The 14,706-nt window shown below is 46.9% G+C and overlaps 1 protein-coding gene across 1 annotated transcript in view; it reads right to left on the bottom strand.

Moving 5' to 3' along the window:
* ABHD12B (abhydrolase domain containing 12B) overlaps positions 1-13,803 on the bottom strand; it is a 35,030-nt gene extending 21,227 nt beyond the window's left edge. Inside the window, exons 1-2 of the mRNA XM_038405019.1 lie at positions 13,659-13,803; positions 372-493 (exon numbers count right to left, since the gene is read on the bottom strand). Of these exons, the coding sequence (XP_038260947.1) occupies positions 372-493; positions 13,659-13,765 (229 nt within the window). The 5' untranslated portion in view covers positions 13,766-13,803. The remainder of the gene's footprint in view (positions 1-371; positions 494-13,658) is intronic.
* Positions 13,804-14,706: the final 903 nt, after the last annotated feature.

Here is a 14,706-nt window from a genome sequence, read left to right on the forward strand (position 1 = left end):
AAAGTCAGGCCAATTAAGGATCTCCCATTGTCCCTTGCCTCCATCATCTGAAGAGGTTATTCTCACCTCATCAACCCCACTACATTTCTCATCCCACCAAACCAGCTGCACTGCAGAAGGGTAGTCAATCTACCCCTCGCACCACCACAGCGCTTCAGGTTTACATAAAGGTTTTATTTCACATCCCAGAAATCTCATGAAATTAGCCAGAATCCCCCAAATAGTTAAGTCTTAGCCCTTTTTGATACTAGTAAAGCAACATGTACGCTTTTGCTCACCAGCTGCCCCTTTTGCTCTTTGATAATCAATAGAGAAAGAAATGCAATGCACATAATTTCTTATCCACACAAGTAAGTGGGAGGACTACTTACCAATATTGAGAAAGACAAACTTGGCCAACAGTGCAGGAAAGAGACGTATAAGGAATGGTACGGAAACATAAATAATGAAGAGAAGCAGAATTAGGGTTTTGAAAAACCAAGATGGCCAACTCCTGTAAGACATAAATCCCATTGATATACATTACTTTAAGAAAACAATATTTAGAGGTAGGTTAGGTTTTGAGTCTTTACATAGGACTTGTGGGGAGAGGGGTTGGGTCAAGTCTCTAGCTTATGGACATGATTAAAACCAGGGACCTAGAGTTTTGAAGGGGTGGGTTTTCTTCTGCAGCAGCAGGAAAGAAAAGTTTCTTACAAAAACCTATTTTAAAAGTCGTCATTTCCCTGTCAGGCACTAGAGGCCTAAGACCACCACCAACTGCTAGATTTGCTGTAGTAGCGCTCAGCAGTGCTGCTACCTGCAGAGACTCAAGTTAACCCTGTCTTTTGTATTCTATGCGAAGTCTGAAAAATGATCCTCAGGTACTTCAAGAGGAGCACAAACAAGCTGGAGCACTTCTTTGGTGTGCATAAGGCAGCATGTCTAAAGGGATTTCCCTATTCCCATCACTGATGCTCAACAGCCTGTTCAATCTTTCTAAAGCCTTCTTTTGTGAGGCAAGAGGCAAATAGTCAAGTCCAGATTAGTGCGCTAGTGGGTAGCTTCAGGAGTGGCTTGATGTAAAATCGGAGATGCCACTGGCAAGTGATCAAAGCGGACACTGACTTTCAGTGTGGTCCACTATTTGCCAGGGGATGTCCACAGTCATACTGTGTTGTCTCCTCTTCCAAAACAAGAGGAGTGACAGCAGCTGCCATGCAACATTTTAAAATGGTTCAGTGCAGACTATTGTCTCCAGGGTACATTGAAGCATAGAAGTTCCTTTGTGGGATTGGCAATCAGGTGTGTGGGAAATTCACATTATCCCAGAATTCTTTCCAGTGGGCCTCAGGATTGAATAAGAGCACTTCAAGAACTTCAGCCGGATCTTCCCCCCATTCCCCCCCCAAAAAAAGAAAGCCAGTGAGATTTGAGACATGCCTTCGGCAGGTTCTGAAAATCTTCATGAATTGGTAAGCTCAGGTTGGCCATGGTTCAGTTGTATGCATCTCTCCCTGGATTTGGGAGCGGGGGAAAGAATGTGTGCCAGAGTGCACAACTCTTGAACAGTGGTTGATTTGAATGTTCCCATTAGGATTCTCATTGTGGCATTAAACTGCATAAAACTCCAGAGATTTGGTACACGAGCTTCCCACCCAGACTGGTAAACAATAGCCAGAGGTTGAGTATACTAGGGATACAATTGCTGTTCAGAGTGTGTGCACACACATCAGTGCCCGTGCTGTGCGTAAGAGTTTTCAAACAAGGCTAGTCCTTGCTTTTACCTTTTTACACATCTTTTCTAGCAGGGCTTTAGAAGTCAAAGTTTCTAAACCTCAATGTTAAGTAACATACAATTATCTCCACCATACACGCTACTCAGTTTTTAAGGCTTATTGCTTTCCAGGAGGCAAGATGCAATAAGTATTGTTGTTTGAGATAGTTGGGCTGACCTAGGTTCTTTCCACCACACCATGTTGTGGGAGGACAAATCTTAACAAAATCCTACTTGATTCATGTAGGCTCATGCGTATCCTTCAAAATTTCAGAGTATTTTGATAGATTACAAATGTGCACACACAGTTTGGACCTTTAATGACTAAAAAAAAAAAAATAAAGAATCCTACAAAGTGTGGAAACATGGATGAATTGCTAAGGAAGAGTTCAAAAGAATAGCACAAGCATGCAGGGACAAAGTCAGGAAGGCTAAGGTATGAAGTTACACTTAGCAAGGGCCAAAAAAGGAAATAAGGGGCTCTAGAACTACATTAAGAGCAATATGAAAAAGTTTAGGTCCTCTACTCAGAGGGAAAGAGCTAATAAATGATGAAATAAAGAAGGCTGAGGTTTAATATCTCCTTTGCTCAGTCTTCACTAAAAAGACTAATGGAGACCAGATAGTTAACACAATATTAACAAGGGGAAAAGGAAGACAAGCCAACATAGCAAAAGAATGTTAAAAAAAATATCTTCAATAAGTTAAATGTATTCAAGTCAGCACAGCCGGATGAAATTCATCTAAGGGTACTTGAAGGACTAGCTGAAGCAATCTTGGAACTGCTAGCAATTATCTTTGAGAACTCATGAAGGATGGACAAGGCCCTAGAAGGCTGGAGAAGGGCAAAGATAGTACCTTTCTTTACAAAGGGGAACAAAGCAGACCCAGGGAATTATAGACCAGTCAGCCTAACTTTGATACCTGGAAAGATATTTGTACAAACTATTAATCAGTTTGTAAGCACCTAGAGAACAAGGAGTGATATTGTATGATCACAGTATAAACATTTGTTCGTATTAATGTTGCCACTGTACAAGATTTGTTGCAATTATCCAACAAAGTGCATCATGTAAGGTGTCAATGGCAAAGTTATGATTTGGAGTGCGATTATCCCATTTATAATCTTGTATCATCTTTGTATCTAAAGATATGAATATTGGCTACGTACCAGTCCTTCAAAAGGTGTGTGTCCCGGGATAAAACCCACCAGGTAATTTACATCCTGTCTGGCCAGCACATTTTGAAGGAGCTATTAAGTTGATGGCCCATTAAACACTTAGCTTGTACAATGGGTCATAGAAGACGCTTATCCCTACCCAGTGAGCCTTCCTGTGGACACTTGAGCCAAAATATGGGTAATGGCTGCTCCTACGAGTCAAAGCATGCAAGGGCATATGACATGCTCACATGACCCTGGACTCCATCTTGTGCCTGTAATTTTTCCCCACAAACTAAGACTGTGAGCTTTCCCTCCAGATTGGGAGAAAGTAGAAGAGACCTTAGAGGCATCTGCATTTTGCCTCTTTCCTGCTCTGATCTGTGGATCTACACTAAAAGGAGCATTCCAAATCAATGGACTGAGGACCTTCCAATCTTTTGAATGTTACCAGACTTCACAAGCCAGCAATTTATTCCACCACTGCTTCAAATGTGATACAAGAACTTTGCAATGTTTGTATGTATAGAATTTCTTTGACCATTTTGACTTTTGGTAAGAGAAAAGATACTAAAGGATTGGCAGCAGCATAATTATTGGGTAAGACCCGAGTTATATATTGACCTGGCTATGTGGCTGATCTTTTGAGATCAGAATTTCCTTCTTTGAAAGCATTATTTGCCTAGTGGGGGGGTGGGGGGGAGGAGAAAGCTGTGAATGGGATAAATCTTGATTTTAGGAAGGCTTTTCAAAGTCCCACATGACATTCTCAAAAGCAGACTAGGAAAATGTGGTCTAGATGAAACGACTATATGAAAGAGTAGCAATCAATGGTTTGCTGTGAAATTGGGAGAACATATCAAGTGGGGTCCTGCAGTGGTCAGTCTTTTCATTAATGACTTGGATAATGGAGTGGAGAGGACACTTATATCTGTTGAGGACACCAAGCTGGGAGGGGTTGCTAGCACTCTGGAGGACAGGAAGAGAATTCAAAGTGACCTTGACGAGTCAGAGTATTGACTTTTCCCTTGTTGATTTCACACTAAGGTAAATGCAGAGTACTACACTTAGTAAGGAAAGACCAAATGCACAACTACAACACAGGGACTAAGTGGCTAGGTGGTAGTATGCTGAAGAGAATGGGGTGGGAGGTTACAGTGGATCACAAGTTGAATAAGTCAATCTGATGCAGTTGCGAAAAAGCTAAAATTCTGGGGTATAACAAAAAGGAGTTTAGTAAGGCATGGGAGGTTATTTGTCCCACTCTACTTGGCACTGATGAGGCCTCAGGTGAAGTGCTATGTCTGATTCCGAGAGAGTCGAGAGGAGAGCAACGAACATGATAAAAGGTTTAGAAAATCCAGCCTATGAGGAAAGGTTAAAAAAGGGGCATGGTTAGTCTTGAGAAATGAAGACTGGGTGGTGGCTGATAATTGAAAACTATGTTAAGGGCCTTTATGAGAGGCAGGTGATCAGCTGTTCTCCATGTCCCCTGAATGTAGGGCAAGTAGTAATCAGATTAATCTGCAGCAAGGGAGATTTAGGTTAGATATCAGGAAAAAGTCTTCTACGGCCTGGTCTACACTTCGAAGTTAGGGTGACATAAGCCATGTTAGGTCTATTTAATAATGTGTCTACACTGCCACGTCCCTTCCGCCGATCTAAATGGCCTGTAAAGTAGACTTCTGTACTCCACCTCCACAAGAGGTGTAGCACTTGATTTGACATCCACGGGTCAACACGGGGATAGCGTAGACACGGTGTTGTGTCATTTGACTGACTTGGCCTCCAGGAGGTGTCCCACAGTGCTCTGCTGTCACCACTCTGGAGAGCACTTTCAACTCTACTGCAAATCAGCCAGGTACACAGGAAAAAGCTGTTCCCTGGGCTTTAACAGGGGAGCTTTAGAATTTTCATTTCCTATTTGACCAGTGTGAGGAGCTAGCCAGCACAACTGATCATGGAGACTTGAGGCTGCAAACGTGCTCCAGCATGAAGTACATAGGAGGTGGTGGATCTTATTGTTGTGTGGGGAGAAGAGTTTGTGGAGGCAGAGCTCCGATCCTGCAGAAGAAATGCCGACATCTGTGCCAAGATTGCATGGGGGAGAAGGGCTACACCAGGGACATGCAGCAATGCTGCACGAAAATAAAGGAGCTTTGGCAAGCATACCAGAAGACAAGGGAGGTGAACAGTCATTCTGGTTCTGCCCCACAAACATGCCGCTTCTACGAGGAGCTGCATGCAATTCTCAGCGGCAACCCCACCACTACCCCAAAATGCTCTGTGGAGACCTCCCAGGAGCCTTGGGTGACCTCAAGCAACAATGAGAAGGACATTGTTGACAAGGAGGTGGAGAGGCAGGCAAGTGGCGGATCCATTCTCCCCAACAGCCAAGAACTGTTTTTAACCCTGGAGCCCATCCCTTCAGAGGACCATTTGGTGGCAGAGCGTTACGCCAGGGAAGGCACCTCTGGTGAGCCCGCATTTCTGGTCAAACTGTAGGGGTTACATGCTATTAATTTATGTTTAATCTGGAAAAAAAAGTAGGTGTAGTGGGTATCAGTGGCCACTCCAGCTACGCAGAGGGTGCTCTCCGGAAAAGAGCTGTTTATGTACATGGGGCTTGGCCTGGGAATCCTCCATGGAGATCTCTAGGAAGCTTTCATGGAAGTACTCTGCAATCCTTTGCAGAAGGTTTCTGGGAAGGGCTGCCTTATTTTGTGCACCACAGGTAGGACACTTTCCCTTGCCACTCCAGTATTAATTCTGCTGGCATTGCAGCACAAGGACCAGGTCTGTACCCAGACGCTTACAGCATCTTCTGCCTTGCCGTCCGTTACCCTCAGAAGAGGGTAATCGTATGTGGTTACCTAGGGGAAAATGGGGGAAGTTTTCAATGCTAGCCCTTAAACTGCAAACAATTCAACAAGTAATCCACCCGTTAGGTAAAATCTGGGTCACACAACCACGCTGTCCCAAACATGCCATGGTTGGAAAGGATCACTGTGTATTGCAACCAGCACTTAAAAAAAAAGGGGGGGGCAGCTTCCTGTGTCTCCTTCCCCCGTGCTGCTTTTGTAAAAAACAATTTGGGGGACTTTACTCTGGTGCTTGTCCTCAATCACCATCCAGGTCGATGAGGGGAAATGGGTTTTTCCCTTAAGTTCCAACCAGTGATCCTAAGGCTGTCTTCAGAAAAGCAGCAGCACAAAACCTCTCATCCATGCCTTGTAGCCTTACTCACTATGGCTGGAGCAGCAAACCAACTCTTCTAGCAGCCAGTGGTTGTGATTATGTGGCGGCTTGAAATGAAGTGGATTGAGGGGGTGTTATACAAAAAATTAACCTTGCACCAGAAACACTGCATGCATGGTCAAGGTTGCCCTTAAAAACAACGAGGAGTCTGGTGGCACCTTAAAGACTAACAGATTTATTGGGGCATAAGCTTTTGTCGGTAAAAAAACCACTTCAGATGCATGGAATGAAAATTACAGATCAGGCATAAATATACCACTGCTACCCTTGTGCTTTGTAATCCTTGGAGCTGAATCCTTGTCCGTCAGTGCCTCCTCCACACCAGACTTTCCCAGATTAGAAGGAGGAAAGAGAAGGCTCAGGAGGACATGTTCAAATGAGTTAATGTGCACCTCCGACAGTGAGAAGACAGCTCAGAAAATGGAGGATTACACTGTCCGAGGACATGGACCAGGAAGACAGGAGACCATGCAGGGAACAAGAGCATGCCATGCAGGAAGAGATGCTGCATATTATGAAGGAGCAATCAGACATGTTGAGGCATCTGGTTGAGGTTCAAGAAAGGCAGCTGGATGCTAGAGTCCCTCTGCAGCCTATGCTGAGCCTGCTGCCATTGTTGCCAAGTTCCACATCCTCCTCTCCCAGATGTCCTATGAGGACAGGAGAGGTGTGTGTGTGTGTGTGGGGGGGGGTGTTGGTATCCCTTGCACTCAAACACCAGGGGAGGGTACAAGGACCAGAAGGCACCCATTCCTGCACCTTTGATTGTTATTTCAGTGCAGCTGTAAGCAAGCTTTCCTTGTTTCTCCCCTCAATGTTATCTTACTTTTCTTTGCTGTTTGTGTGCATAAAACAAAACATAACTGGATTGAGGAGAAAAGGTCTTCATTCATTCAACACTGATTGTTGGGGGTGGAGTTTACAGAGGAGAAAATGCAATGGAGAGGAAAGTTTGGCAAGGAACACAGATAAGTGTCACATTACTCTGGCTCATTGCCAAAACTGGTTTTCAAAGCCTCATGGAGATGCAGAGCCCCTTGATGTGCTCTTCTCATTGCCCTGGTTTCTGGCTGCTCAAAATTGGTTGCCAGGCAATCTGCCTCAACCCCTCACACCACTGGAAACTTTTCTCCCTTTGTTTCTCAGATATTATGGGGCACACAGCAATAACAATGGAGATATTGCTTTCACTAAGATCTAACCTAATAAGCAAACACCGCCAACTACCTTTTAAACATCCAAAGGCACATTTCACCACCAGTCTGCACTTGCTCAGCTGATTATGATTGAGCCCGTCCTTACTGCTGTCCAAGCTGCCTGTGTATGGCTTCATGAGCCATGGGAGCAAGGGGTAGGCTGGGACTCCTAGGCATGTCAAGATCACCAATGATTATTTTGCAGTCTGGAAAGAAAAACCCCTGCTTGCAGCTTTCTGAACAGACCCGCATTCCTAAAGATGCGTGTGTCATGCACCTTTCCTGACCATCCCACATGGATGTCGATGAAGCAGCCCATGATCCACCAGTGCTTGCAATACCATTGAGACATACCCCTTTTGGTTTATGTTCTCTTTGGCAAGGTGGTTTGGTGCCAAGATTGGGATATGCATGCCGTCTATTGCCCCACTGCAATTAGGGAACCCCACAGCAGCAAAACCATCCACTATGTCCTGCATGTTGCCCAGAGTCACTACCCTTCTTAGGAGAAGTCTGCTAATGGCCCTGGCAACTTGGATTACAACAGATCCCATGGTAGATTTATCCATTCCAAATGGATGCCCCACTGACCGGTAGCAGTCTGGTGTTGCAAGCTTCCACAGATCTATCGCCACACTTCTCCACTGTCAGAGCAGCTCTCATTTTAGTATTGCTGCGCTTCAGGGCTGGGGAAAGCTTGTCACACAGTTCCTGGAAAGTGGCCTTATCCATTCAAAAGTTCTGCAGCCACTGCTGGTCATCCCACAGCTGCGTAACAATGCAGTCCCACCAGTTAGTGGTTGTTTCCCAGGCCCAGACGTGGCACTCAACTGTGTCAAGGTGATGCATGACTGTTGCCAGCAACTGCCAATTACTCTGTTCTGGGTCTTCCAGCAGGGCTGCTTGTGTGACATCATTCCAAACAGCAGCTCCTGTATTGGCTGTGTAAATATTGCAGGATAAGGCGCGAGGTGTTTGTAATGCTCACAACAACAGTGTAGAGCTGAGCTGGGTTCATCCTTATTATGCTATAGCAGCTGCATGAGTAACCCAGCCTTGCGGAAAAAAGGTGCGAAAAAGGCTTTGTTTGTCTGCTGTTGATTGGAGGGAAAGAAGGAGGGAAGTGCATCATGGGAGGCTAATGCCATGTTCCCATAACCACCCCCGCAAATGTTTTGGTCCCATAAAGCATTGCAAGCCCAACCCAAAATTCCACTTGGCTACATGAACTGTGGCATAGCTACCCACAGTGCAGTGCTCTGTGCGGCGATGCAAGCCCGGCTAGTGAGGATGCACTCCTCCGACACAATGAGTGTAGTGTGGACACACTAGATTGATTTGTTTAAATCGGAGGCTCGATGTCGACTTACATAAAATCAACTTAACTTTATAGTGTAGACGTGACCTAACTGTAGGGATAGTTAAGGACTGAACAGGCTTCCAAGGGAAGTTTGGGAATCCCCATCATTGGAGGATATGATGAACAGGTTCGACAAACTGTCAGGGATGGTCTGTGTCCATGGCTCTCAACCTTTCCAGACTACTGTACCCCTTTCAGGAGTTTAATTGGTCTTGTGTACCCCCAAGTTTCACCTCACTTAAAAACTACTTGCTTACAAAATAAACCAAAAATACAAGAGTTGCACAGCACAGTATTACTGAAAAATGCTTACATACTCACTTTTATCATAGAATTATAAATCAATTGGAATACTGTACTTACATTTCAGTATATAGAGCAGTATAACAAAGTCATTGTCTGTCTGAAATTTTAGTTTGTACTGACTTTGCTAGTGCTTTTTATGTAGCATGTTGTAAAACTAGGCAAATATCTAGATGAGTTGATATACCCCCTGGAAGACCTCCGAGTATCCCCAGGGGCACGTGTACCCCTGGTTGAGAACCACTGGTCTATGTATTCCTGGTCCTGCCTCACAGCAGAGAGCTGGATTAGATGCCCCCCTTTAAGTCCCCTCCAGCCCTACAATTCTATGAGACAAAAAGAAGATGGGTACAGACAACAGGGGAGTACAAGGAAACAGTGAGACAACATTGGCAATAGGTAGCAGTCACAACATACCAGTAGCTTAATAGTCAAGTTTTTTGCAGGCCTCGCAGTATAGGAGAGTTTTGAAGAGGGATTTGAAGGAGGTTAGGGAGCTTTGTGGATGTTCATGGGGAGCTCCTCCCACATTTGAGGGGCAGCCAAGGAGAAACTAGGAAGGAACTTACTTGAAAACCTAACCAGTGGGCAGCACAGGCTGACATCCTGGGCCAATCGGAGGCAAGCACTGACCGCTCAATAGCAAATGACAGATTATAGGAAGGGTGGGGACTGGGCAAAGAACCTTATGTTTGATGTACTAGAGAAGAAATGCACAGATAGTGATTTGCCCAAGCTGATGCACCCTCTCTATGCTTCAATTTTCCCCCACCCCACCCCCCCCTCTCTCAGAAGGGGATAAACAGCCTGTCTTGCATAGGCACTGATTCCACTGATTCTAGAGCACCCATGGGAAGAAAAATAGTGGGGCAGAGCAGGGGTCAACTACCCCCATGCTACTCAAAAATGGCGCCTATGCAGGACACAGTGAGTTGGGGGCCCCATTTGAAAAGCAGCACTCTTCTTTAGAAAGAATTTGAGCATGCTGTGAGAAAACATGGATTACTGCTCAAGCCATTGTTCTGCAACAGCAATCAATTTTTGCATGCAACACCCAGATGCTGAAGAGAGCTTGGAAACACCTAGTAATTACTTCAGCTTTGTCAGTTGTAGCTTTGTGCTGCACTAACCTACCTCTGAAATGTATTAATACCCAAAAGAGGATGAATACACCAAGAACTACAGGAGATTTTCCAGAGTTACTGTCCCAGGTTGGGAGAGAAAGTTCACAGGATCACTGGGGAAATGAGGAGTCTTGCAAGCCAATGATGCTGGATCATGATGCAACTGTTGAGTCAGGTAAAGAACTTCCCACACACGCCCAGTTATACACTAACAGGAATTATTCAAAACCTTCCCAGAAGATGCTGTTCTTGTTTGGACAGTGCCCTCAAAGGCTAGAGCCACATCCCAACATGTTCAGACACCCCAGCAACATGACAGGATACTCATCGGAAAACAAGCTAGCTATTTGCCAGTGTGAGCCTAGCTCTATTGCTGCTGTCCATTGAGATTGCCAGAGCATGAATATCTCAGAGGCCAAGGGAGGTTTTTAACTTCAAACCAGAGCTCTGTTAACCCACCTCCTGTTGGAGGAAGGACTCTGATGTGGAGTGTTATGGAAAGGGAGGAAGAGAGCTAGATGTTTGAGTATAAAGAGCCAGCATCTTCAGTTCATGTAAGCTAAAGACGCTCAGCTGGAGTCATTGCAGTTACACCAGCCGAGGATATGGCTCAGAGTAGAAGACAGTTGAGTTAAAAGGGGTACAAATTCACTGTACATCAAACACAGGGGAGATTTTCCAGAAAGCAAGACAGCATAAGCTTGTGTCAGTGCGTAAGAGGCGACACAGAGGAAGAAAGCCAAGGAAGAAGGGGATAGTGCTGGGAAAGTAATACGGCAGGAAAGATATCAGAAGTGGGGTAAATGCTGTGGATGGAAGAAGAGTTTTTAGAGAAGAAATTGAGACATTAATAACCACCCTTGAACAAGACAGAAGCTTTTGACCAAATGTTCTGACCAGCCTCATGGTAAGCTGACTGATGCCAACAGTTATTGCTACCCTAATGAAGCTATTAGTCGTTATTAGGTAATTGCTAATGCTTGGTTAGGGCCTGAACCTACAAACGTATTTATGACAAGTTCTTTCTATCCCATCCTTCTTTGTGCAGCCTCCCTGTGAAGTCAGAGGTGCAAGAGCAGAATTCAACCAGGCACCAAGGAGTTTATCATCTAGAGAAGGAATGGCTCTCAGATAGGAATGGGGGAAAAACTTGCTTAAGAAAGTAGCTGGATGGGAACTGAATTTTAACATTTTAATGTATTATATGGATGATGCTTTTATTTTAGACTGACAATGCTTTTCTTTTTATAGAAACAAGAAACATGTGCCCCAGAGTTTAATAAAAATTGAATTATTCAGCAGATCTGTACTGGGATAAAGGGCCTGTCGTGACCCTCAGTACTTCAAGGGAGCCCATATGCTACCACTATTTGTGCTGCATTTGGTGTGTGACTGGGCAAGGAGACTTCAAGTCTCCTTTACTGTCAGTTTGCCACTTTTCACAAGTATTAGATACCAAGGAGGAAAGAAATTACAAGCCACTGCATTTGATCCAAGCAAAATCATAGCAATTCAGTCTATTTTAAGGTTTTATGATCCTAGACATTCACCGTTGTAGGCTCTCAGATAAAAGACTCAGAAGAAGGTACTGTCATACAATGAAAACTTTACACAGAATGCTGAATTGGGACGGCCTAGCTCTCCACATGTTTGGTGCCACACACCAAGACAATTCTTGTCCTGAAAAAAGTCTTCAGCATAAGAGACTCCCACAGCAATTCAATCTAGAGGGTAGAACCACTGGCAGGAAAATGACTAACTGGGGACTTATTTACATTGAAATCGAGAGTGAACATTAGAACTTTCAACGTAAATAAGTTTCAATGTGTTTTAATAAGTTCTCTAGTAGACAGAGCAGGAAAATCTAGGAAACTGTCTCTTGTCATTCCCTTTCCCTGGCCTATATTGACCCAGTTGTTAAACTAAGCCCCTGGAGCATAAACCATACTGTGTGTTTATTCAGTGCCAAGCACATCTTGGCAACTACTAATCAAAAATAATAAGGTCAGCACAACATACATCAGAAAAACAGGCAGAATATTGGATGCATTGGCAGCTCAGAACAGTAGTGAGAATTGCTCAACACAGACGCTGTGAAGAGTCATCTTAGACGAGATTGATTGCGCTACTGTGGCTAGATTTTGGATAAGAGGTTTATCAACCTATTCTGATCTCTGCAGAGATGAAACAATAATTAAAGGTAGGGTGGGAAGTAATTTAGGCAGAAAGGCTAGAGAAAAAAAAAACCAGGATGGAATTTGTAGTAGATGGGAGAAGAGCCAATGGAGCTCCAAATGGATGAATACTAAGGAGGATTGCGAAAGCAGAAGCAAAAGCTCTTTCACATCTGTTAACCCAAGGAGTCAGAAGAAAGTGGTAATTTTAATTCCTTTTCTAGGGGGTTCCCAGTAGAAGCATCTAGTATAGTCTATGTTCATAATTTAAGCAAACAACATCAGCAATTGGTTATTATTTGGGGCCAGACAACTAGCTCTAACCCTCCTTTCAAATCTGCAATGCTCCTCTGAGCAATTTGTACCCATTGTAAAGTTTTTATATATGTAGAGAGAGAGAGAGAGCAAGCTTTTGTTTGTTAAGCAAAACTGAACTTGGCATGGGATTGGGGGGAGAGGGGGCAGCACGCAATACACTAACAATACGAGCCAACTTTTAAAAAGAGCAGATACCTGTGCATAAAGCAACCCCCATGGACACCAGCAGGTGGCAACTACTCAGGGAAAATAGCACCCTGGGTGAATTTGTATTTTGAACCCCTGATCCCCATGGGCATGGCACTTGCTTCCATTGCCCTGGGGCACCTCACCCTCCTGCTCCCCCAATAGTGACTAGATAGCAAGTGTGAAAAATCAGGACAAGGCATATAACAAAGCCCTGACTATCAGGGCTGTCCCTGTAAAATCAGGACATCTGGTCACCCCAGCCCCCAACACTCACCTCCCGTGCCCACAAGGGGAAACTGATTTGCTCCCCCCCCCAACGCTGCTGCTCCACACCCCAAGGAGGCTGGACTTGGGGAGCGAGGAACAACATCAGGGCTCCCTGCAGCCAGGGCACGGTCCCCACGTGGCCAGGAGAGCGGCGGCTCCCGAGGCTCACAGCCCAGCCCAGCCGGGGCCAGTGACCCGGCTGCGCACAGAGCTTGGGGCTGCTCCCCGCTCCTCCGTGGGGGGCCCAAGCAGGGGCTGCACACCACCCCTCCCCCTCATTCCTCCGCTGGGAGGAAGCGGGGAGACACGCGGGCACCCCCAAGGGGCACCCGCTGCCGGCGGGGAGCAGCTTGACACGACCCGCCTTGCATCACTTCACGGGGCGCAGGGCTGGGAGAGGAGGAGACCCCCGGGTGGGGGAGGGCAGGTGGACGGGGGGGGGGGAACCTGCCCAGGAGCGCGAGGGAGACACCCTCACAGGGGGCACACGGCGGGGGGGGGGGGGGGGGGAAGAAGAGCCGCCGCCGCCGCCCCCCCAGCGGAACGGGACTTACCGCCTGGGCCGCGGGGAGCCCCCAGGGGGGTCTGAAGCCCGGGCCGCGGGACCCTCCCCCGGGGGCCTCGGCGGCGGCACGACCCTCCGCTCGCCGCGCCGCTTCATCCTCGGCTCTGCGCCGAGCACCGGCGCCGGCCGCCTTATCTGCGGGGGGGCGGGGCCAGCACCTGCCAGGAAGGCGGGGCTATAACCCGCTTAGCCCCGCCCCTCCCCGTGCCCCGCCCCCTGGCTGCCCTCTCCATGCAGCTGCCGCTCAGGGCTGGGGTGTAGGATTAGCTGGGATGGGGTCTCCCCTGCTCTGGCTCCCTGGCCTCTCTCTGCTGCATCGGTGGGGGCAGCAAGCTAGGGGCTTTATGCCCCCTCTCTGCAGCACGGGCTGGGGGAGCAGGGTCAGTCCCAAGAAATGACCCACCAGGGGCGCCAACTGGGGGGGGGCAGGCAGGCAGGGGTGAAAGTGGGCCGGTGCGGCGTTCTGGTAAGAAGCCGGTTCCAGTCCGTACCCAGCCGATGTTAAAGCGCTGCCGTGGCAAAGGACCCCCCTTACAGCGCTGCTGCTAACGTCTCCGCCCCTTCCCCCCCCCCCCGCCACATCAGCGGCCCTGCCGGTAAGGAGGCCAACGGGGGGGTCTAAGGGGCAGCTACCCCAGGGCCAACAATTTAAGAGGGCCCAGGGCTCCTGGCCGCTGCTGCAGCGGCCGGAGTCCTGGGCCCTTTCAAATCACCGTCTGAGCCCCAGGCGGCGTGGGCCAGGCCACATGGATGGACTGGCTGAGGGAGGCTGACCCCCAGCCCCACCCCTTCCAGGGGCCCGGAGCCAGGCTCCCGTCCCAGTAAGTGTTTAATATTACTTTCACCCCTGGGGCCAGGGGAGGGCAGTTGTTGTATTCAAAAGCTAGGAACAAAGAATATATATTAAAATTGTAAACCTAACCAGTGTTCCTTAAGTGACTTGACACAAGATGTGAGAACATGTAAGGATTAGAGCTGAGTGGGTCTAATATTTATTTAATCCTCTTTTTTTATATAGGAATTAGATACAGTGCTCT

Source organism: Dermochelys coriacea, chromosome 6 (genome assembly GCF_009764565.3).
Source record: "Dermochelys coriacea isolate rDerCor1 chromosome 6, rDerCor1.pri.v4, whole genome shotgun sequence".
In the NCBI taxonomy this organism is placed as follows: domain Eukaryota; kingdom Metazoa; phylum Chordata; order Testudines; family Dermochelyidae; genus Dermochelys; species Dermochelys coriacea.